The sequence below is a fragment of the Bos javanicus genome, chromosome 25 (genome assembly GCF_032452875.1).
Source record: "Bos javanicus breed banteng chromosome 25, ARS-OSU_banteng_1.0, whole genome shotgun sequence".
NCBI classification, from domain to species: domain Eukaryota; kingdom Metazoa; phylum Chordata; class Mammalia; order Artiodactyla; family Bovidae; genus Bos; species Bos javanicus.
The window spans coordinates 18,843,458-18,868,343 of NC_083892.1; the positions used below are offsets into that span (position 1 = coordinate 18,843,458).

General features: G+C 41.5%; 1 protein-coding gene across 2 annotated transcripts in view; it reads right to left on the reverse strand.

The window, feature by feature from the left end:
• The window catches only part of DNAH3 (dynein axonemal heavy chain 3), a 248,787-nt gene that overhangs the window by 148,845 nt on the left and 75,056 nt on the right, over positions 1-24,886 (reverse strand). For both annotated transcript variants that reach the window (XM_061401328.1, XM_061401327.1), the window contains exons 24-30: positions 22,670-22,871; positions 20,703-20,795; positions 16,848-16,958; positions 9,190-9,304; positions 2,291-2,489; positions 430-538; positions 89-202 (exon numbers count right to left, since the gene is read on the reverse strand). In XM_061401328.1, the coding sequence (XP_061257312.1) occupies positions 89-202; positions 430-538; positions 2,291-2,489; positions 9,190-9,304; positions 16,848-16,958; positions 20,703-20,795; positions 22,670-22,871 (943 nt within the window). The remainder of the gene's footprint in view (positions 1-88; positions 203-429; positions 539-2,290; positions 2,490-9,189; positions 9,305-16,847; positions 16,959-20,702; positions 20,796-22,669; positions 22,872-24,886) is intronic.

The following is a 24,886-nucleotide window of genomic DNA, read 5'->3' on the forward strand; positions in this document are numbered from 1 at the left end:
AAGCCCTGTCACTGAGGAACTAAGAGCCCAGGAAAAAAAGCCCTTGTATGTCCAAACCCTTTATTCAGTAGCCTAGTACGAGGGTTACCTCAATCCTGTTGAACTCATCAAAGCAGGCCCATGCTCCAGCCTGGGCTAGTCCTTTGAAGAACTTCCCCATGGCTTTGTAATCCAGACCATCAGAGCAGTTGAAGACCACACACTAGAGAGAGAGAGGATGTGGGCTCCATTTAGGATGGGTTTCTTCCCGTCTAAATCACCCTATACCTTCAAACAGAGGTGGGGCTCCCCTCTTCTCATTCTACTGGAGGAGCTGGGGCCCCCCTCTGCCTGGTACTCTAAGCCATCTTGAACTTCATGCCAACTTCCCTGGATATGGCTCCAGAGAGGGATGGGAAAAGAGTGTGAGGATGGACAGCGTTTCCCTACCTGCTTGGCCAAAGCTTTGGCCAGATCTTTGGTGGTTTCTGTCTTGCCTGTCCCAGCTGGACCCTCTGGGGCTCCTCCAAGGTTCAGCTTCAAAGCCCCCATCAGTGTCCTAAGGGGAAGAAAATAAGAACTCAATGCCATGTCCTAAGACACAAGAAACAAACTGGCTTTCGGTTTATTTTGTTTTGACTCAAATAATTAAACATGATTTTCCCTGATTATATGGGCAATACATCATCATCATCACAAAAAATTCTATTTTACTCAGTGTTACAACTGAGTATGTATGGGTGGCACCTAAAAGCATTTGTTTGAATGAATGATTGAATGGATAAATGAATATATACATATTAAATGACAACCTAGACAGCATATTAAAAAGTAGAGACATTACTTTGTCAACAAAGGTCCATCTAGTCAAAGCTATGGTTTTTCCAGTAGTCATGTATGGATATAAGAGTTGGACTATAAAGAAAGCTGAGCGCAGAAGAATTGATCATTTTGAACTGTGGTTCTGGAGAAGACTCTTGAGAGTCCCTTGAACAGCAAGGAGATCCAACCACACCACCCTAAAGGAAATAAGTTCTGAATATTCATTGGAAGGACTGATGCTGAAGCTGAAACTACAATATTTTGGCCACCTGATGCGAAGAACTGACTCACTAGAAAAGACCCTGATGCTGGGAAAGATGGAAGGCAGAAGGAGAAGGGAACGACAAAGGATGAGATGGTTGGATGGCATCACTGACTCGATGGACACGAGTTTGAGTAAGCTCCAGGAGTTGGTGATGGACAGGGAAGCCTGGAGTGCTGCAGTCCATGGGGTCGCAGAGAGTTGGACATGACTGAGTGACTGAACTGAACTGATACTAAATGAATCAAATGAAAGTGAAAAACCCTCTGCATTCCAAAGATCACCAATGCTAATGGAATGATGAAAAATAAATATATTTCTCCCACTAGATTATGAACTCTTGAGTTCAGAACCCATTGTTCAGTTCCATATGGGAGGCATAAGATAAATATTAGAATGAATGATATGTCAACTGTGGTTCCACAGGCCTGTGTGTGAGCTTCTATAGTTTCAGTTAACACACTTTCTTATAATCACCTGAGTGTGTCTCTCTCCCCTACCCCATTAGGTTGAGGATTCCTGGAGGTCACACATAATGCACAGTAAAGTTCAAGAAATGGTTGTTGAATAGTGAGTAGAATAGATAAATGACTGAAGAAGTCACAGAACATAGAAAACAAGTGACTGAGGACTTTGAAAGAAAAAAAATACCCAAGTACTACCTTTATAATTTAAAAGTTGCACTCAAACAATATATAAAATCAAAGAAAAATCTAAACATCACAAAATTGACAAGTTCACAAAGTCCAAGTTTCTAAAGTTATGAATTCCAAGGGAAGTGGCAAAGCAATTTGCTGAGCATAGAGTGGCCCAATCTCTTCATCAGACTGGGTGGCAGAGCTCAGAGACTCCTTGCCTGGGTCCTTTACCTGGCCCCTGTTCTATCTCTTGGCCATGGGATCTCCTGGCACCTTCTTGATTCCTGCCATTGGAGAGCTTTCTTTCTTAAGCACTGTGCCATTTTCAAGGATAGGCATTAACAGTCTAGTTGTTGGCTTGAACACAATACTTTGCATTAGGACTTCTACTGGGTTCTCATTTATTCCTAAGGCCTAAAATGCCCATCTGTGAGACCACACTGACTAAGGTAAAAATTCTAAAATCTGAGGATCTAGAATACAGAAGGTAAAGGTAACAACAAACTCAAGCTGCTCCAAACTTCTTTCTCAGATTTTCCTTTTGGAATTCTCTATTCACCCTTCAGGTCTGGGGAGGCCCAGAGTTTACCTGTAGCAGCGGTCAGTGAGGGGTGTAATCACCAGCCGGGGGGAGTTTCCCAGGTACTCATAGCCATATAAGGCCTCTGTAGTAATCATCTGCACCTGTACATCCTTGGAATCCCAGTAGTAGCGCAGTTGGGAGATCCACTGGAAATCGTTCAGATCGCAGACGTTGTCCTCAGATAACTTGGCTACCACATCACGAGCTGTGGGGACACAGACATGGAAACACAGTTGCAGAGTCACTGGCATCCTCCCATTTTCATGGATTCCTCAGAAGGGTCTGAGGATGTCATCAAGACCACTCGATCTCAACAATTTTAGGTTCAACTACCCTCTCTGCCCATCTCTAAACTTCAAGCAACATCTTTATTTATACACTATATAAATTTATAGTATTGGGTTGACTAAAAAGTTCCTTCAGTTTTAAAGTAAAAAAAAAAAAAGACACTTTTTTTTTCATTTTCGCCAAGAACTTTATTGAACAACATATTCATCATTTTGTTCCACTACCTTCTGTAAATCTTCAGGCAACTTCATAATTCCATCTTCCCTCAAATTTTTATCTTTTTGAGCAAAAAGTTGTTCCAGGTGGCTTTTTCCCACGTCTTCCAGGGAACTGAAATTTTTTTCATTAAGAGAATTTTGTAAAGACTGAAATAAATAGACATTTGATAGTGCAATGTCTGGTGAATATGGCAGACAAATCAGATCTTCCAGTTTGATGACCAGTTTTTGACCACCTTTGCCTGGTCATTGAAGAAACATGTAGTCTTGCATTATCCTGATGAAAGGTTATGTGTTTTTTTCTGTTGACTGATTCTGGATGCTCTTTGTCAAGTGATGCTTTCAGTTGGTCTAATAGGGAGGAGTATTTGTTGGAATAAATTGCTTAGTTTTTTGGAAGAAACTCATAATAGAGGACTCCCTTCCAATCCCATAATGTATACAACATCACACTCTTTGGATGAAAGCTGGCCTTTGGTGTGATTGGTGATAGTTCACTTGCCCTATGATCTCTTCCATACCACATTATTATACAGTACCACTTTTCATTGCCTGTCACAATTTTTTCATTACATTGAAGAGAATTGCTGGGGAATATGGTCAAGGAGGTCAATTTTTTGCTTAATTTATGTGGAACCCAAATATCAAAGTGATTATCACAAGCAAGCTAGGACAAATGATTTTCAATGCTTTATTTGGATATTTGCATATGTCAGCTATCTCCAGCGTGGTATAATGTTGATTGTACTCAATCAATGTCTTGATTTGATCACTCACAACTTCAACAGGTCTACCCAGCCATGGAGCATCATCAAGCAAGAAATCTCTAACATTAAATTTCAAAAATGACTATGACACATTCGATCAGTCACAGCACCTTCTCCATACACTGCACAAACCTTTTTTCTTTTTTTGTTTTGCATTTCAGTTGTGTTTTTACCTTTCTTGAGTTAGTAAAGCAGCATATGCTGAAAATGTTGCTTTTTCTTCCATCTTCAATATTAAAATGGCTACACAGAAATTCCTCTTCACTTCATGGCAAATAGATGGGGAAACAATGGAAACAGTGACAGACTTTATTTTCTTGGGCTCCAAAATCACTGCAGATGGTGACTGCAGCCATGAAATTAAAAGATGCTTGCTTCTTGGAAGAAAAGCTATGACAAACCTAGACAGCATATTAAAAAGCAGAAACATTATTTTGCTGACAAAGGTCTATAACAGTCAAAGCAATGGTTTTTCCAAGTAATCATGTATGGATAAGAGTGTGACCATAAAGAAGGCTGAGTGCCTAAAAATGATGTTTTTGAACTGTGGTTCTGGAGAAGACTCTTGAGAGTCCCTTGGACTGCAAGGAGATCCAACCTGTTAATCCTAAAGGAAACCAATCCTGAATATTCATTGGAAGGACTGATGTATTGAAGCAAAAGCTCCAATACTTTGGCCACCTGATGAGAAGAGCCAACTCATTAGAAATGACCCTGATACTGGGAAAGATTGAAGGCAGGAGGAGAAGGGGATGACAGAGGATGAGATGGTTGGATGGCATCCCTGACTCGATGCACAGGAGTTTGAGCAAGCTCCAGGAGATGGTGAAGGAGAGAGAGATCTGGTGTGCTGCAATCCATGGAGTCACAAACAGTCAGACACAACTGAGTGATTGAAAAACAACAACAGAGAAATTCACCTGTCAGGAGCCGCATTAGGCATTACTGACAAAATGGAGGCATGGCCCTAAACCCCCTCCCTTTGTTCTGTAGGCATGGACCCGGAATGAAGGAGTTAGGCTTTGTGATTCTGACTTGTTTTTCCCTTTCCTCGGCTGAGTTGACTGAAGAGAATATTAAGGTGCTTATTGTTTTTGAGAGGAGCATAAGAAGGCATAAAGCCTTCTGCAGCTGTGCTCAAAGAGTAATTCATAAAGTTAATCACTGACATTTGTTCAAGGACTTTTACAAAAAAGTGTTCCAGGGTGAGCACACAGGCCGCAGCTTGAGGCCATGGGAGGGATTGCTATCTGAAGCCCATTTGTGAGAAAAGTGTTTATGGCAAAGGAGTTTGCTGAATTTAGGGCTTAGGAATAATTAAAATAGTTAGAAGCTAAAGATATAAGGATTGCTGTAATGTTATCATATTCTACTATAGCTTATAGAAATTAGGGACTTAGAGATATTATTAGGTAGAAGCCCTTTCTAAGAATAGTGAGCTTAGGATACTAGGGGCAAACAGGACTTAGAAAAATAAGAAATAAACTGAGGAATGTGGTATGTGGCCCAGACATTAGCATGAGTTACAGTGTATTCACAAGGACACATGAGAAAAAGTAGATAAGAGAATCGCTGAGGAAGGAGCTCCTTTTGAAGGGCAACAATGATTTCTGGAGAAAAATAAATCTGGGTCAATGGGAACTAAAAATATCAAACCTCTGACCTAATGCTTTTGTAGAAGTATAAAAGAGAATCATAAGCTTGAAATAAACAGGCAGTCCAAGAAAAATGAGAGGCTGCCTCAGTTTCTCACCGACACTGCTCATCCCTTCAGTTTGAATCCCTGCTGGGGCTGGACTCCAGCATTCACCAAATTGGTAAGTTTTTTTTTTTTTTTTTTAATGCATGCTGATATGAAGAGGTGGCAAGAATACCCAGAAGAACTATACAATAAAGATCTTCATGACCCAATAACCACTATGGTGTGATCACTCACCTAGAGTCTGACATCCTGGAATGCAAAGTCAAGTGAGCCTTAGGAAGCATCATGATGAACAAAGCTAGAGGAACTGATGGAATTCCAGTTGAGCTATTTCAAATCCTAAAAGAGGATGCTGTGAAAGTGCTGCACCCAATATGCCAGCCAATTTGGAAAACTCAGCAGTGGCCACAGGACTAGAAAAGGTCAGTTTCCACTCCAATCCCAAAGAAAGGCAATGTCAAAGAATTTTCAAACTACTGCACAATTTCACTCATCTCACATGGTAGCAAAGTAATGCTCAAAATTCTCCAAGCCAGGCTTCAACAGTACCTGAACTGTGGACTTCCAGATGTTCAAGGTAGATTTAGAAAAGGAAGAGGAACCAGATATCAAATTGCCAACATCTGTTGGATCATCAATAAAGCAAGAGAGTTCCAGAAAAACATCTATTTCTGCTTTATTGACTATGCCAAAGCTTTTGACTTTGTGGATCACAATAAACTGTGGAAAATTCTGAAAGAGGAATACCAGAACACCTTACCTGCCTCCTGAGAAATCTGTATGCAGGTCAAGAAGCAACAGTTAGAACTGGACATGGAACAATAGACTGGTTCCCAATCGGGAAAGGAGTACATCAAGGCTGTATATTGTTACCCTGCTTATTTAACTTATATGCAGAGTACATCATGTGACATGCTGGGCTGGATGCAGCATAAGCTGGAATCCAGATTGCTGGGAAAGATATCAATAACCTCAGATATGCAGATGACACCACCCTTATGGCAGAAAGAGAAGAAAAACTAAAGAGCCTCTTGATGAAAGTGAAAGAGGAGAGTGAAAAAGTTGACTTAAAACTCAGCATTCAGAAAACTAAGATCACAGCATCCAGTCCCATCACTTCATGGCAAAGAGATGGAGAAACAATGGAAACAGTGAGAGACTTTATTTTCTTGGGCTCCAAAATCACTGCAAATGGTGACTGTGACCACAAAATTAAAAGGTGCTTGCTTCTTGAAAGAAAAGTTATGACAAACATATATGACAGGATATTAAAAAGCAGAAACTAGCAAAGTTTGTCTAGTCAAAGCCATGGTTTTTCCAGTAGTTGTATATGGATGTGAGAGTTGGACTACAAAGAAAGCTGAGTGCCAAAGAATTGATGTTTTTGAACTGTAGTGTTGGAGAAAGCTCATGAGAGTCCCTTGGACTTCACAGAGATCCAACCAGTCCATCCTAAAGGAAATCAGTCCTGAATATTCATCAGAAGGACTGATGCTGAAGCTGAAACTACAATATTTTGGCCACCTGATGCAAAGAACTGACTCACTTGAAAAGACCCTGGTGCTGGGAAAAATTGAAGGCAGGAGGAGAAGGGGACAACAGAGGATGAGATGGTTGGATGGCATCACGGACTTGATGTACATGAGTTTGAGTTAGCTCCTGAAGTTGATGGACAAGGAAGCCTGGCATGCTGTAATACTTGGGGTCACAAAGAGTCAGATATGACTGAGTGACTGAACTGTACTGAACTTATATGACAGCTGTGACAATACGATCTAAGAAAAATGTTTCAAATGAAGTTCAAGACAACTAAATGCTACCAGAGCTATCTTATGGAAAATAATGAACAAGTCTTTGGTCAACCCAATATTAACTACTGTTATCATCCTTAAACTCTTGGGAAAGTGACCCAGAGTGCTTTTCAGTATGTAGTTACCACAAATGCTATCTCATCGTCAGTGCTATCCTTCTAGCCCTGTTCCAGGCCTCTAGAATATCCTGCTGCTGCTGCTAAGTCACTTCAGTCTTGTCCGACTCTGTGCGACCCCATAGACGGCAGCCCACCAGGCTCCCCCGTCCCTGGGATTCTCCAGGCAAGAACACTGGAGTGGGTTGCCATTTCCTTCTCCAATGCAGGAAAGTGAAAAGTGAAAGTGAAGTCGCTCAGTCGTGTCTGACTCTTTGCAACCCCATGGACTGCAGCCTACCAGGCTCCTCCGTCCATGGGATTTTCCAGGCAAGAGTACTGGAGTGGGGTGCCATTGCCTTCTCCCTAGGATATCCTAGGAGAATACAATTAGCCTGGCCTGATATACTTAGCAAAGGAAGGGATCTCATGAACCCATGTTAGGTTTAGTCTTTCCATGGAAGAAAGGTGTTGAGAAACTAAGTAAGAGATATATTTCTAGGTTTTATCCTTTCTGTAATAAGATTGTGAGCTTAATTTAATATTTTCACAGTGATGGGAGCCCTGAAGTTGATGAGTGGACATAGTTTATGCAAATCATTTTTTATGTACCTCACAAGGCAACTGTTATTTCAACTTCAGAACTAATATAGTGCTTGCAATCGGGATCTCAGAAATAGAACTTTGCAAAGGGACACTTCTGTAAGTCTCCTCCCTCTCTGTGAGAGAAATCTTTATTACAGTAAAATCCAAAATTCTGAAGAGTCCCTGCAGAAGATTACACCAAAATTACACTCTTTCATTCTTCCTGAGGAATTTAATTACAATCCAGGTTCCTGGGAGGACCCAGAAAACAGGTGTGTGTGAGAGATCCAAGAGCAAGTTGAATCTCAAGGCTTTGGGTTGGGGATGCCTTTCCAAAGCAGTGTATGTTCATGTGTTCACGCATGAATGTGTATGTGTGTGCATGTGTATAAACTCGACCACTCTGAAGCATCCTGGGCAGTAACCATGCCTTCACTTATTACTCCTACAAGTTAAATACGTAGCCAGAGGAAAAGCACCTTCTCCCTCTCTCCTCCATATTTTATGCTAGTCTATCCAAATGAAATCAGATTGAAATGAGCATCAGGGAGCTCCCAGGTGCCCTAGTGGTTAAGATTCCAGACTTTCACTGCCATGGCCTGGGTTCAATCCCTGGTCAGGGAACTGAGATCCCACAAGCCATGTGGCCAAAAGAAAAGAAAAAAAGGAAAAGAAATGAGCATCAACTTTATGGAGAGTAAGATGCATGAAATGCCAGTAGGAAGCTGGGTGTGTGAGCAAAAGAGACACTGTTACCAGGCAACCAGTTTGGTTCAGCCCTAGTTTCCTTGGTGATGATGGTGTGAGGGTGTGGGGGTGGTTTGTTTTATATAAAGACTCCAGTTCTTCCTCCTCCTTTCCTCCTTCCCTCTTTCTCTTTCTTAGGAAGAGTTGGAATGTATCTTCTCTTATCCATTCTCTCCCTGCATCACTGCCCATTTCCAGTTTTGGGGTTTGGAATCAGACACAGGTTCAAATTACAAAAGCGCCTCTGCTACTTACTAGCTGTGTGCCTCTCAGCAAGTTATTTGCCTCTATAAACCACAGGCTCTTAATCTGTGAAACGTATATAAAAATGAGACAATGTATGTCACGCACTTAGCATGAAGTTTGACAAAAAATTATTAGTTAAGATCAGTAGAAGGAAATTGCTTCCAGTTGGTAAATCTCAGAAATGGCTGTGGCCATCACGTTCTCAGAGCACTGCTTGGTGCTGGTGGTGGGGTTCTGGGAAATAAGGTTGGGGATGGGAGGGAAAACATAAGATGAGATACACAGAAGCATTGATTTCTCTTCCTTACCCCCTCATTTATTCTCAGTTGGAGAAGCCTCTCCCTAATGAAAAAGGGAACCTGAATCATTCTATCCAGAAGGGAGGGAGGCAAGCTTGGCAGCTATTACTAATCAGTCACTAATGCTAGGGAAACCTCCTTGCTTACCGTGGACATCAATGACTGTGAGGGCCCCGAGGGTGAGTCGAGCTCCACTGCTCAGCTTCCCTCGCACCAGCTGAACAATCTGTGCAATCTGATCATTGCTCTTCTTCAGAAAATCCTGGCAGGGGCATAGGAGGGAACAACGTGTTAAGTTGTATTCTCCTGGTAATTCCTTCTCTGGAATGATACCATCCACACTCCATGGTCCAAACCAGACTCCTAGATGTCATCCCTCAACCTCCCTTTCCCTCAGGCCCAGTCATTAACCTCGAGACAGATTTCAAAAGCATAATGCCAACTGAAAGAAGTCAGATTTGAAAGTCTAGATACTGTATGATTTTACTTTTATAATGTTGTGGAAAAGATAAAATTATAAGGGCATAAAACAGAATGGTAGTTGCCAAAGGCTGAGAATAGTGACTACAAAGGGCATGAGGAAAATGTTAGGGTGTGTGGAACTGTTCTGTATCTTGGCTGTGATGATGGTTACACAAATGTACATGCTTGTCAAAACTCAGAAATGCACACTAAAATTTAGGATGAATTTTACAATATATATAAATTAGGCACTAAGCCAGAATTAACAAAAATGATTGAAACTCTTTTAGATTAAAGTAGACAAAGGAAACATGAAGCTGCTGCTGCTGCTAAGTCGCGTCAGTCGTGTCCGACTCTGTGCGACCCCATAGACGGCAGCCCACCAGGCTCCCCCGCCCCTGGGATTCTCCAAGCGAGAACACTGGAGTGGGCTGCCATTTCCTTCTCCAATGCATGAAAGTGAAAAGTGACAGTGAAGTCGCTCAGTCGTGTCCGACTCTTAGCCACCCCCTGGACTGTAGCCCACCAGGCTCCTCCATCCATGGGATTCTCCAGGCAAGAGTACTAGAGTGGGGTGCCATTGCCTTCTCCAAGGAAACATGAAAACTAAATATAATTCTGTATTGGATCCTAAACCAGACAAAAGATGAGTTTAAAAGGTTAAATAATAATATTGTATCAATGTTGTTGGATATTGTACTGTGGTTATGTAAGATGTTAATATGTTAATATACCTGGATGAAGGGTGTATGGGAATTCTTCGTATTATTTTTGCAACATTATTTGCCTGTCTGACATTATTTCAAAATGAGTCAAACAATAAAAAACACTGGGACGACCCAGAGGGATGGTATGGGGAAGGAGGAGGGAGGAGGGTTCAGGATGGGGAACACATGTATACCTGTGGTGGATTCATTTTGATATTTGGCAAAACTAATACAATCATGTAAAGTTTAAAAATAAAATAAAATTAAAAAAAATTAAAACAGATTGCCTAACTAAAAAAAAAAAAATGAATGAAGAACATATGAGACCACCCTATGCTCATCTCACCTTCCTTATTTTTTTGTTATGTGCTTCTGGGCAAGTGATTTTAACCCTCTGTGTCTCAGTCTCCTCATCTGTCAAATCTAGATAATTAAAGCTATTCTTCAAGAGATTTTGAGGAGTAAGACCCTGACGCTGGGAAGCATTGAAGGCAGAAGGAGAAGAGGGTGACAGATGATGAGATGGTTGAATAGCATCACTGACTCAATGGTCAGGAGTTTGAGCAAACTCCAGAAGATTGTGAAGGACAGGGGAGCCTGGCGTGCTGCATTCCATGGGGTCACCAAGAGTTGGACAGGACTTAGCAACTGAACAACAACAAATGTAAAGAACTTGGCACAATGTCTGGTATGAATAAAGTGTCCAGTAAATAGTGGTGGTTATTATTATTAATTATAATATTCTTGCTATGCTATGCTAAGTCACTTCAGTCGTGTCCGACTCTGTGTGACCCCACAGACGGCAGCCCACCAGGCTCCCCCGTCCCTGGGATTCTCCAGGCAAGAACACTGGAGTGGGTTGCCATTTCCTTCTCCAATGCATGAAAGTGAAAAGTGAAAGTGAAGTCGCTCAGTCGTGTCCGACTCTCAGCGGCCCCATGGACTGCAGCCTACCAGGCTCCTCCGTCCTTGGGATTTTCCAGGCAAGAGTACTGGAGTGGGGTGCCATCGCCTTCTCCAATAATATCCTTAACACATAGCATAAAAAAAGTCTTTAAAAAATATTTATTTATTTGTTTGGCTTCACAAAGTCTTAGTTGAAGCATGTGGGTACTTTAATTGCAGTACGTGGGATCTTTAGTTGCAGCATGAGAGATCTAGGTCCCTAACCAGGGCTCAAACCTGGGCCTCCTGCATTGGAGGCATAGAGTCTTAGCCACTGGACCACTAAGGAAGTCCCCTAATTGGCTTTTTGATGCATCCCTGGTGCCCTTGGTATGTCTGCAAGCCACTGGGGACAGAACTGTTCTCCACATCTCTCTTAACCACACACATTACACAGCAATTCTGGTCAGATTGCCTTTAGTTGCTGGAATGCACCGTGCTTCTCGTTGTCTGATTTTTGCACATTTTGGTCTCTCTCTCTCTCACGCTCTTCCTCCTGATCTGTGCTTGACTACTCCCTATTTATATTTTATGTCTCCTCTTAGACCCTCTTTTTCTGGGACATCTTACCCTCTCTTACTTTTAGTTTTCTCCTTCCTTTCCATGATTTCTGGATCCCTGTACTTTCCTTATCACAGCTTGATAAAGGAACCTTTAAAAAAAATCTTTCTCACTTGACTGTAAATTCATGTCAAGGACAATGACTGTTTGATTCACTACTAATTCCCTTTCCCTAGCAAAGTTCCAGTTGCAGATATCCAACAAATATTTGTTAAATGAACAATAGGTCGGTGATAGATGGATGGATAGAAATTCTGTACCAACAACTTTAGGATGCCAAGGCACATCATTCAGCATGCATGGTACTCCAGAGCTTGAATGTGTGATGCGAAGCATTCTATTCTTTACAGGTAGGAAATTGTAGCACACAAACGCAGTTGCAAAAGTCAGAATTTTTAGTGTTTCTAAGGTTTCAAATAATGTACATGAAAGCAGTTTTCAAGTGTAAACTACAACACATCTATTAGGAATTATGAACAATAAATCTGTAAAAAGTGCAGCTGCTTGTTGTTCAGTCACTCAGTCATGTCCAACTCTTTGCGACCCTGTGGACTGCAGCACAGCAGGCTTCCCTGTCCTTCACTATCTCCCAGAGTTTGCTCAAACTCACGTCCATTGAGTCAGTGATGCCATCCAACCATCTTATCCTCTGTCACCCCCTTCTCCTCCTGCCCTCAATCTTTCCCAGCATCAGGGTCTTTTCCAATGAGTTAGCTCTTTGCATTAGGTGGCCAAAGTACTGGAGTTTCAGCCTCAGCATCAGTTCTTCAAATGAATATTCAGGGTTAATTTCCTTCAGGGTTGACTGGTTTGATCTCCTTGCAGTTCAACAGACTTTCAAGAGTCTTCTCCAACACCACAATTTGAAAGCATCAATTCTTTGGTGCTCAGTCTTCTTTATGGTCCAACTCTCACATCCATACATGACTACTGGAAAAACCATAGCTTTGATATGCAGACCTTTGCTGGCAAAGTGATGTCTCTGCTTTTTAATATGCTGTCTATGTCTAATTTGCCATAGCTTTACTTCCAAGGAGCAAGCATCTTTTAATTTCATGACTATAGTCACTGTCTGCAGTGATTTTGGAGCCCCCCAAAATAACGTTTGTCACTGTTTCCATTTTTTCTCCATCTATTTGCCATGAAGAGAAGGGCTAGATGTCATGATCTTAGTTTTTTGAATGTTGCGTTTTAAGCCAGCTTTTTCACTCTAGTCTTTCACCTTTGTCAAGAGGCTCTTTAGTTCCTATTCACTTTCCGCTGTTAAAGTAGTAGCTGCATATCTGAGGGCTGATGATATTTCTCCCAGAAATCTTCATTCCAGCTAGACTCCAGTCATCTAGCCAGGGATTTCATATGATGTACTCTGCATATAAGTTAACTACACAGGGTGACAATATACAGCCTTGACATACTCCTTTCTCAATTTTGAACCAGTTCATTGTCCCATGTCCTGTTTTAAGTGTTGCTTCCTGACCTGCACACAGGTTTCTCAGGAGATAGGTAAAGTGGCCTGGTATTCCCATCTCTTTAAGAATTTCCCACAGTTTGTTGTGATCCACACAGTCAAAAGCTTTAGCATAATTGATGAAGCAGAAGTAGATATTGCTTTTGGAATTGCATTGCTTATTTATATGATCCAGCAGATGTTGGCAATTTCATCTCTGGTTCCTCTGCCTTTTTAAAACCCTGCTTGTACATCTGGAAGTTCTCACTTCATGTACTGCTGAAGTCTAGCTTGAAGGATTTGGCACATAATCCTACTAGTATGTGAAATGAGTGCAACTGTACAGTAATTTGAACATTCTTTGGCATCACTTTCTTTTGGATTTTAACAAAAACTGACCTTCTTCAGTCCTTTGGTCACTGCTGAGTTTTCCAAATTTGCTGCCATATTGAGTTCAGCACTTCAATAGCATCATCTTTTAGGATTTGAAATAGCTCAGCTGGAATTCCATCACCTCCACTAGCTTTGTTCGTACTAATGCTTCCCAAGGCCCACTTGAATTTACACTCCAAAATGTCTGGCTCTACTTGAGTGGCCATACCACTGTGATTATCTGAGTCATTAAAATCTTTTTTTGTACAGTTCTGTGTATTCTTGCCACTTCTTCTTAATCTCTTCTCCTTCTGTTAGGTCCTTGCTCTTTCTGTTCTTTATTGTGCCCATCTTTGCATGAAATTTTCCCTTGGTATCTCCAATATTCTTAAGGAGATCTTTAGTCTTTCCCATTCTATTGCTTTCCTCTATTTCTTTTCATTGTTTACTTAAGAAAGCTTTCTTATCTCTCCTTGCTATTCTCTAGAACTCTGTATCTTTCCTTTTCTCCTTTGCCTTTCACTTCTCTTCTTTTCTCAGCTATTTGTAAGGCCTTCTCAGACAACTATTTTGCCTTTTTGCATTTCTTTTTCTTGGGGATGGTTTTGGTCACCACCTCCTATACAATGTTATGAACCTCCATCCATAGTTCTTCAGGCACTATGTCTGCCAGAACTAATCCCTTGATCTATTTGTCACCTCCACTGTATAACTGTAAGGGATTTGATTTAGGTTATACTTGAATGGCTAGTGGTTTTCCCTACTTTCTTCAATTTAAGTCTGAATTTGGCAATAAGGAGTTCATGATCCAAGCCACAGTTAGCTCCTGGTCGTGTTTTTGCTAACTATATAGAGCTTCTCCATCTTCAGCTGCAAAGAATATAATCAATCTGATTTCAGTATTGACCATCTGGTGATATCCATGTGTAGAGTCATCTCTTGGGTTGTTGGAAGAGAGTGTTTGCTATGACCAGTGTGTTCTCTTGGCAAAACTCTGTTAGCTTTGCCCTGCTTCATTTTGTACTCAAAGGCCAAACTTGCCTGTTAGTCCAGGTATCTCTTGACTTCCTACTTTTGCATTTCAGGCCCCTATGATGAAAGAACATTGTTTTGTGTGTGTGTGTGTGTGTGTGTGTGTGTGTGTGTATGTGTGTGTGTGTGTGTATGTGTGTGTGTGTGTGTTAGTCTTGTAGGTCTTCATAGAACTTTTTAACTTAGCTTCTTTGGCATCAGTGGTTGGTGCATAAACTTGCATTACTATAATATTAAATAGTTTGTTGGAAATGAACTGAGGTCATTCTGTCATTTTTGAGACTGCATCCAAATACTGCATTTTGGACTCTTTTGTTGACTATAAGGGGTACCCCATTTATTCTAAGGAATTCTTTCCCATAGTAGTAGATATAATGGTCATCTGAATTAAATTCACCCATTCCCATCCATTTTAGTTCACTGATTCCTAAAGTGTTGATGTTCACTCTTGCCATTTCCCGCTTGACAAAATCCACTTTACCTTGATTCATGGACCTAACATTCCAGGTTCCTATGCAATATTTTTCTTTATAGCATGGGACATTACTTTCATCCCCAGACACATCCACAATTGAATAAAATTTCTACTTTGGCCCAGCCTCTTCCTTCTTTATGGAGTTGTTTTTCCACTCTTCCCTAGTAGCATATTGGACACCTACTGACTTGGGGGGGGGGTGGTGCTTATCTTCCAGTGTCATCTTTTTGCTTTCTCATTTTGTTCATGGGGTTCTCAAGCCAAGAATACTGAAATGGTTTGCCATTCCATTCTGCAAGGTACCACATTTTATCAGGCCTTGACTAGCAAGGACATGCCTTCAGCCACTCCATGTAGCTGGATGACACGCCTGGTGCCCTGGCTGTCCCATTGCTGGTCCATGTTCAGTGTGTAGACCTTCACAGGCTGCAGGGTGTCTGTCAATGTGCTGTCCAGGGAGGGGAGTGGGGGTGCGGTGGAGTCAAGGCCCTGCTGGAGTTGCTAGGAAGGGGGTCTACAGAAGGCTGGAGCCAAGGCTGGTGGATGCCCAGGAGTGGAGGGCTCCCTGGCCTTGCTTCTGCTGCTGGCCAACCTGGGGACAATCTGCTGCCCACATGGCCCTCTGCTGGCCGACCTCTGGCCCCTCCTTTCCTCCTCTCCAGTTCCTTGGCATTATGATCCAGGCTCGGCAAGCCTGGCTGCCTGGAAGGGTGTGCGCAGTGCTTCTTGGCCTCCTGCCCCATCCTGCTGGGAACTTGGGGTGCTGGTTACTACCCTGCTCCTGCCTCGACCTCCCCATGATCTCTGTGAAGCTGCTTCCCTTGCCAAAAATTGCAACTTGATCAAATACTAATGTTCTAATTTTAATGTATAAAGCAAATAGCACATTAAAATATATTCTGGCTCCCAGATAATCATATATAGGGGGAATATCGCATCAGCAGATCTGATGCGATAATCATAGAAAATTACACCATGGTAAAAATGTTGGGAATGGAGTTACCATTTACTCAGTCAAAAAATATTTTTCAAGCAACTACTTGGCACTGCAATAACCCCCTGAGATATAATAATGAGCAAACCAGACATGGCCTTTTCCCTGTGGAGTTTATAGCCTATGATCTTAATACTGAATAACTTATCAGCATCCCATTTAACCCTGTAAGGTGTGGTGGTATAATTCCTTTCATTTTATAGACAAGGAGACTGAGACTCAGGTTAGGTAACTTGCCCATCGTCACATAGCTAACAGGTGAAGGTGTCAGAGGTTGAACTCAAGTCCATCTAGGTCCTGAACTCTCAAGTATAGGCATTAGTGGCAGAGTTAAGGGGAAATATGTGTGCCTGTATCTGAGGATAAGCAGGACCTGAGTATTCATGGTTTCAAGAGAAAGCTGGAGAAAAAGCTAGAGTTGGGTGAGCGTTGGACTGGGCGTGGTGAAAAGGGATATGGTGGAGAAAGAAGAGAGGAAAACAGGACCAGGTGGCTTCTCGGCACAGGAAAAAGATGAAGAGGTCTGTGTTAGTAGAAATTCTGCCAGGTTGGCACTTGGAAGGAAAGGATGATAAAAGTTAAGATCCTTTAGCCTAGAATTTCTATCTAGGAAGAAATGTGAGAGTTCCTGCACTACAGAACTTGAGGACAGTCCTAATTCCAAACATGCGTCCTGAAGCAAACCCTGACTTCTGTGACACCATGGGGCTATTTATGTTTCCTTTAGAAAAATGGCACTCTAATTATACGTCATTCAAATCATAATCTAGCTTAAATCTCCTCTATAAGCTTCATGACAGGCTCACTTACCGGTAGGGTCTTTTCAATCAGGGCTTGGGAAACCTCCTGGGTCCAAAAGATGGAGGAGACACAGATAACCACCTGGCCAGGCCATTGCAAGACCCACTGATTACGGGGGACCTAGGAAAGCGCAGGAGGGCAGTTTGCAGGGTCAGTTCATCTTGTGTGATTTAAACTGACTTCCTAAAATATCCACCACAATCTTATCCCCTCAACAAAAACAAAAGTCATCCCCAGCCTCAAAGGTTACATACAAGTCTTAACATTTCTGGGATTATTGATTTATGTCTTCCTCCCTAAATTTTATAGAAAAGAAAAAGATCCTCACCAACAATTTCATTAATTCCATCACCTACAAATTGGCACTTGCCATCTACATCTACAAGGATTAATTATGAGCTGCTGCAGCTGCTGACCTTCAACACCCCTCTGAAAGGAGTTCAGGGTTATCAGGAATAAGTCACTCTAAGCTCTGGGAAAAACTGGCAGAACAGGTCTTCAGATAGATATTTTCAGGAGATGATTTTATGAGCCCAATTCTTGAAAATCCTCTTATCTAGAAAAACACTAAAATCCTTCATGGTGGTATCTGCTCCTTGTGATTAGCAGTAACCTTCATGAGACTAGAAAAAAACCTTCTGTAAATAATATGTGCTTGATTGTGCATACTCCCCCTTCACCAAAATCATATATACACTGACCTTCCTTCCTTTACCTCTTTGGAGCAGTTTCTCAGATGTATCTGAAATGCTGTCTCCTGGCTATAGTCTTCATTTTGCCCCAAATAAAACTCAGCTCACAACTTTCACAGTAACAGGGATAGGGTACAGGGACAAAGTAGGTGATTAAATAGTTAATCTCACTAGGGGATTGTAAGTAGAATAAATATAGGAGACCCCTGTAAGTTAATGACTATGCAAGAAAGCAGGTTTGCTTAACTATAAGACCAAGCAGCTTGTTTAGCAACAAAACCATGCAACAGAAGCATAAGACGTGCCCCAAAACAATAAAACAATGGGGGCATGAAAGCCACATCTTTCCCAGTGAACTCAGTACGTTAACAACCCCTAGGACACGCTCTCTGCATGCATGAAAAACAATAATCTGTGGAGCTAGCTTGGTCATGTAGGGACAAGAAAACTCCCCTGCCCAACTTGAAGGAGGAGCTCATGATAGAAGCACAATGTCTACTTGAGAAAGACAAAGAAGTTCTTCCTTTACCCACTTTTACTTTGATTATGAAACTGTAGCCCTGTAGGTTCTTGGGGCATGGTATCCTCTTGCCTGCCCACTTGTAAGCCTCACAAGCATCTTCTTCTAATAAATCCCTTTTTACCTATCACTTTGCTTCTTGCTGAGTTTTTTTCCTATGCTGAGACATAAAGGACTATGGTAATGGAGCTGTTTTCAATGTTGTGCATTTTTTTCAATCAATAACTCTTTGTTTTTTTAATGCTCCCATCTAGGGATTTTACACAGTTATAATCAAGGTGTTGTTCAGAAAGTATTTATATAACTACTCTTTTTGATAGCTACATAATATTGCAATACTGCTCCACAATTTTCATAGCCATGACAGCCCCTAACTTTTTTAAACTTCTCTGTACATAGATAGAAATTATCCATAGAAGGCAAATTATGGCTTGAGAGCCATGTCTGAAGTTAGGTTGTAACACAGTCAGGCCATTGTTGAACCTATCGTCTAAGCATGCTTTTGCACTACAAAGGCACGGATAAACAGTTGTGATTGGTGTATATTGCCTGCAGAGTGAAAATCATTTGCCATCTGGCCCTTTACAGAAAAAGCTTGTCTGGCTATAGATGCAACTGCATGAAATAACTTCATGCAGGTAGCCATTTTTCTTCAACTTTTTATTTATAATGTATCGGGGGACAAAGGACTTGGTTTTTCATTTACAGTACAAATACTACGGAGAGAGGCAACAGCGTCAGTCCTGGGTACATCAGTGGGAAGGTGTTAATTGGATATTCCTTCTTTAATGGAAAAAGTCCTGGGGGTAGGGGTGGGGCCTCAAAGTTAGAAACACTTAAAATAGAGGAGACTAAAGATCTAGTCAAATTTCTCACTCTCCTCTGTCACTTTCATCAAGAGGCTCTTTCAGTTCTTCTTCGCTTTCTGCCATAAGGGTTCACGGGGTTCTCAAGGCAAGAATACTGAAGTGGTTTACCATTTCCTTCTCCAGTGGACCATGCTTTGTCAGAACTCTCCACTGTGACCCATCCATCTTGGCCCTACATGGCATGGCTCATAGTTTCACTGAGTTAGACAAGGCTGTGGTCCATGTGATTTGTTTGATTAGTTTTATGTGGTTGTAGTTTTCATCCTGTCTGCCCTTTGATGGATAAGGATAAGAGGCTTATGGAAGCTTCCTGATGGAAGGCTCCTTGGAAGAAGAGTTATGACCAACCTAGACAGCAATTTAAAAAGCAGAGACATTACTTTGCCAACTAAGGTCTGTCTAGTCAAAGCTATGGCTTTCCAGTAGTCATGTATGGATATGAAAGTTGAACCATAAAGAAAGCTGAGCGCTGAAGAACTGATGCTTTTGAACTGTGCTGTTAGAGAAGACTCTTGAGAGTCCCTTGGACTGCAAGGAGATCAAACCACTAAATCCTAAAGAAAATCACTCCTAAATATTCATTGGAAGGACTGATGCTGAAGCTGAAGCTCCAACATTTCGGCCATCTGACATGAAGAACTGACTCACTGGAAAAGACCCTGATACTGGGAAAGATTGAAGGAAGGAGAAGGGGACAACAGAGGGTGAGATGGTTGGATGGCATCACCAACTCAATAGACATGAGTTTGAGCAAGCTCCAGGAGTTGGTGATGACTGGCATGCTGCAGTCCATGGGATCGTAAAGAGTTGGACACGACTGAGCAACTGAACTGAACTGAAAGATCTAGTCTGCCAACAGTAAACTTAAGAGTAATTGTGACAGGTTCTTTTCCCTTACGCCTTCTGTTATACAAGTCACCTAAAGCTTTGGGAGCTAAATGAGTTGTGCCCTTTGGAGTGTCATCTACAAATTGCCACTTGCCATCTACCTCTATACAGATTAAATCATGTGCTGCTGCAGCTGCTGATTTTCAGCATCCCCTAAAAGGAATTCAGGGTGGAGAGCAGAAATGAGGCACTCTGTGCTCTGAGAAAAACTTGCAGCACGGGTCTTCAGATAGACATTTTTCAGGAGCCATTTTTATCAGCTCAATTCTTATATCTCCTTCCATCTAGAAAAGCACCAATACCCTTCATGGTGATGAGTGCTCCTTGTGACTAGCAGAAACCTGAAAAAATATGTGCTTGATTTCATGTATTCCCCTTTCACCAAAATTACATGTATACTGACCTGCCCCCTACCTCTATGGAGCAATTTCTCAGAGGTGTCTGAAGTGCCATTTCCCAGACTACAGTCTTCTTGTTGCCCCAAATAAAACTTACCTTGCAATTTTCACATTGTGCAATTTTTTAAAGTAAACAGGGCATGTGCAATGCTAAATGAAAAACCTAGGGGAGGGGATGCTTAATCAGGAAGAGGCTCTAAATAAACCTCTTGCCATCAATTATTTTCACAGAAAGGACTGGCCCACAGCAATCAAAGGGTTCTGGCTCATAGGATATACTGGTATGGGCTGCTTGTAATTGTAAACCTTTCATATTCAGAACTATATATACTGCCCCAGGATTTAAATGGAAAAAGAAGAGAGGCACAGAGGGGTCAGGTGTTATTTATCAGGAGAGGGATGGGTTTTAGTGGAAGATGGGCTTCCATTTAACCTTGGCCCCCACATTTTTCTCGGTGTACCAACACCCTGGCATGTGTACCCCAGTTTTCATTTACCTGGACATATGCTTCAATCCCAAGTTTAATAACTTCCTGCATACTGGCAAGCATCATCTGTTCCACCTGCAGGAGCCATTTTTCCACCATGCCCTGCAGGTTGAGACAGACAGAGAGGACAGTTAACCAAGCCTGGAGGGAGGGACCATGGGCAGAGGCCAGCTTTCTCTCAGCAAAGGGCTGGAGGGAGGCCAAAGGTTTGCACACCTTCAAGCCAATATTCTTTAACTATTGGTTAAACTTATTTACTGTATTCTCAGAAGTGTATGTTTCAAAAAAGGGACAATAGAGACTTTTTAACATACATTTCTTTCACATTTTCTGAAAGACAACTTCACAGGAGACAACTGACACATTTATACTTTAGATTGAGAAATAATATATTGCCTGTCATGTCATTAATTAAAGAAGTTGCAGCCACCAGCAATTGCAGCCACCCTGTATCCCCTGAAGGTGAGCCCTGAAGGAACTCAGGAAGGAGACAAAGAATACCTGCCTACAAGCTGCAGTCACCCCCAAAGGTGCAGCTTGAGGAAACTCAGGACGTGAAAACACAGGATACTGGCCCCAGATAGCTGAGGTGGATATCAAAGGCCTGATTTCAGTGAGCCCAGACTCTTGCATCTTCTCATACATAGAAAAACAATAAATTCCTTAACCTGTGCTATCTGGTTTTCTTTCATTAACAGTAATCTTTTGACATTCAGAAGTCACAAAACTCCTAAATATCCTGGCTCCCCTCCAACCTCCAGCAGTTTTCTCAGGCTTACTTGAGATGCTGCCTCCCTAACTTGACATCCTAAGAATGTATGCTGAATAAAACAGAACTCAACTTTTAGGTGGTACATTTTTTTAGTCTACAAGTTCATAAAATAAACTGTCCATTTCTAATTGAACAGTTTTAATTCTTGCATTATTCCAGGGGTCCTCAAACTTTGCTGAGCATTGGCATCATCTGGAGTTCTTTAAAAGTTATGGATTCCTGAACCCCACTCCCAGACATTCTGATTTGATTGGTATGGGATGCAACCAGGGAAAATGGAGTTTTTAGAATCTCTACAGGTAATTAGAATGTGCAGCATACTATTCAGTGTTCGAGTTTCAGGTAACTGTACCTGCTGACCTCAAGTGCTTGTAAGCTAGCTCGTGTCTGGTTCCAAGGTGTGATTCCTAGTTGCTGAAACTTAAATGTGTGGGTGGCAAAAATGGTCTACCGAGCAAGGCCAAGAATGCTAGTCTACTTATACTGTGAAGTGCTGTCATGTTCAGCAAGAGTGGAAGTAACTCACATTTTACTCGTTATATAAGGGCACATGTATTAAAAATGTGAGCTAAATGGCATTAAATCCATGATGTATTATTGACCTTTAAAAACACCTGCCCCTACTGGACAGTTTATTGATCTGACTGGATCTCTTTGAATTTAGATCTGCTCATGGGGATTTAAACAGTATTAGTTGTTTTGGATCTGGTTCCTGCTACTGTCTCCATATCAAATCTTACTGAAATCTTTCCACAAATTTAGGGTGCCAAGTGAACTGCAGTATAATCTCCATCTTAGAGATGAACAAGCAGACCCAGAAAGATTAGTTCCCCAAAGTCAGCTGTGCTGTGTGCTTAGTCTCTCAGTCATGTCCGACTCTGCGACCCATTGGCCTGTAGCCACCAGGCTCCTCTGCCCATGGATTTTTCAGGCAAGAATACTGGATTGGTTGCCATTTCCTCCTCCAGAGGATCTTCCTGACCCAGGGATCGAACCCATATTTCCTGTGTCTCCTGTATTGCTGGCAGATTCTTTACCTGCTGAACCATCAGGGAAGCCCCAGTTACCCCATAATTAAGTTGTGGAATCTAAATGTTCCACATAGTCTGAAACCAGAGTCTAAATGCTTAACCAGCATATAATCTGCTTCTCTCTGTTTTGCTGTTATAAAGAAAAGAACTCAAAAATGGGTAAATGGAATTACTTTGGCTTGAGCTGGGTAGATTTTCTGTTTGAATGGAACGATTTCTTTTTCTGAGCTGATCATGCCCACAATCTCCAGACTGTCTGTAAACTCCAGTTTGGCAATTCCTTCAAAGCACTTCTTCAAGTGTGGCTGCACCCGGAGAGGGTCCTTTGTCTCTGACAATATCTCCAGCAGCTCATCATTTGATAGGAAGAAGAACCTATTTCAAAGCAAAGCAAGATGGCTACTGGAATCTCTTCTAAGAGCTTCTGTTCCCAACAGAAGTGATACTCCCCGTCAGGCAGATGACAGTCTAGTGAACACCAGCTACTTCTAGGGCCTTATCTAAGCCCAACTCCCCTTCACCGTTTTTCATCTAGGGCATAGAGACTGGAGACAGTTTTGACTCAGAGCAAAAAAAAGAAAAAATGATGAAAGCTGCTATATGTGGGTTTTATATGGCTGTGCGTGAGGAGCTGGTATCAGTTGAAAGACATCTAAACAGAGCAGTGGTTCTTAACCTTGTCTACAGCTTAGAATCACCTGCAGAGTTTAGGGAAAAAAGTTTTAATGCCAAGGTTCCACTGCCCAGAGATTCCAATACTGATCTGGGATCTTATATTTTTAAAAATCCCTGCGATTCTAATGTGCAAGCAGTGTTGAGAACTACTGGGCAGGAGGAAAGAAAACTTCCTTATCTTTCCTTATTCTCAGAAAATGTTACAGGTGGGAAATAAGTGCACATTAATAATGAGCCTATTTATGTGCAGAGGGCTTTATCATGTTTTATATCAGAGATAATAAGATAGCTTCACTCTCTTACTTAGACCTTAAGGGCAGGGACAGCAAACTTTCAGAAAATGTTCTAGGGATAAATCTCTACAGTAACCACTAGGTTTTACATTCAGTAATGGAAGGATCATATAATGACAGTTTTCACTGTATGTATTGTTGTTCAGTTGCTGTGTCATGTCCAACCCTTTGTAACCCCACGGACTGCAGCACACCAGGCTTCTCTGTCCTTCACTATCTACAAAAGGCCATGATATTTGTAACTTCTTTGTTCAAGAGATGAAGTCTGTTTTCACATCTCTTGAAACTTGGCTGGCTCTGAGTCCTGCTTTGGCCAATAGATTTTGGAAGATATGAATTTGCACTAGTTTCAAGCTTAGGCATCAAGAGGCCTTGAAGTTTCAACTCTTGCTGCTTTTGGGAACACTGCAACCATCACCATATGAATAAACCCAGGCTAGCCTTCTGGAGGTTGAAAGACATTTGGCTCAATTATCCTTGCTGCCCTGGCCAACAGGAAACTAACCACCAGACAAGTGATTGAGGCGACGGACTGCCAGTTGACTGCGATCAACATGAGTGAGCCCTGATGAAGCCAGAACTACCCAGCTGAGCTCTGCCTAGTTTTCCAACCCACAGAAATGTGGGCTCAGTAAACAGTTGCTGTTTTACACTTCTAAGTTTGGAGGTGGCTTGTTATGTAGCAAAGCAAATTAACACACTGTAACTGAGGGTTGAATGGATAGGAATAACTCAATAATTATTTGTTGGGTGGTTGACTAACCATTATCTAATTAGGATGTCAATTTCTCCCACTCCCAAGTGAAATTCAAATAGGTGATCTCTACGAATTCATCATGTGTGACAATGAATAAGGCTCAATGGCCATAAGAGTAATAATTAGTATTTTGTATAATTTAAAACTAAAAATATTATTTAGCACTCTGTATTTTCAAGATAAAATTCATTTAAAACATGTGACTATCAAGAACATTTTCCAAGTCTTTTCTGAGAGTGCTTACTTTTATTCCATAAAAATACACAAAGAAATACTGATACTTTGTGTATGTAGTTAATTAACTTAGGGAGAAGATGAAGCTCAGAAAATTTAAATAACTGAGTGTCTTATCCAGACTACCTGAATTTGTCCATTTACCAGTCTTATGCTTTTCAGCAAGTTTTGTTTCCTCATTTGTAAAACTGGGGTAAAAACAATGTTAGCAACTGCATAGGATTATTGTAAGGGCTAAATCAGATAATATGTGTAGGCATTTAAAGTGGTGACCTGGCATATGGTAAATACTGTATTAATGTTGGCTATTATTCATATTTTTATTAGGAAAAACATTAGTGGGCATATGATTGGAAGCTCATATTTCAGAGGTTTCCTCTTAACAAAGTTTTGTGCTTCCAAGTCAAGGTTTTTTTCACTATCTGTGCCGT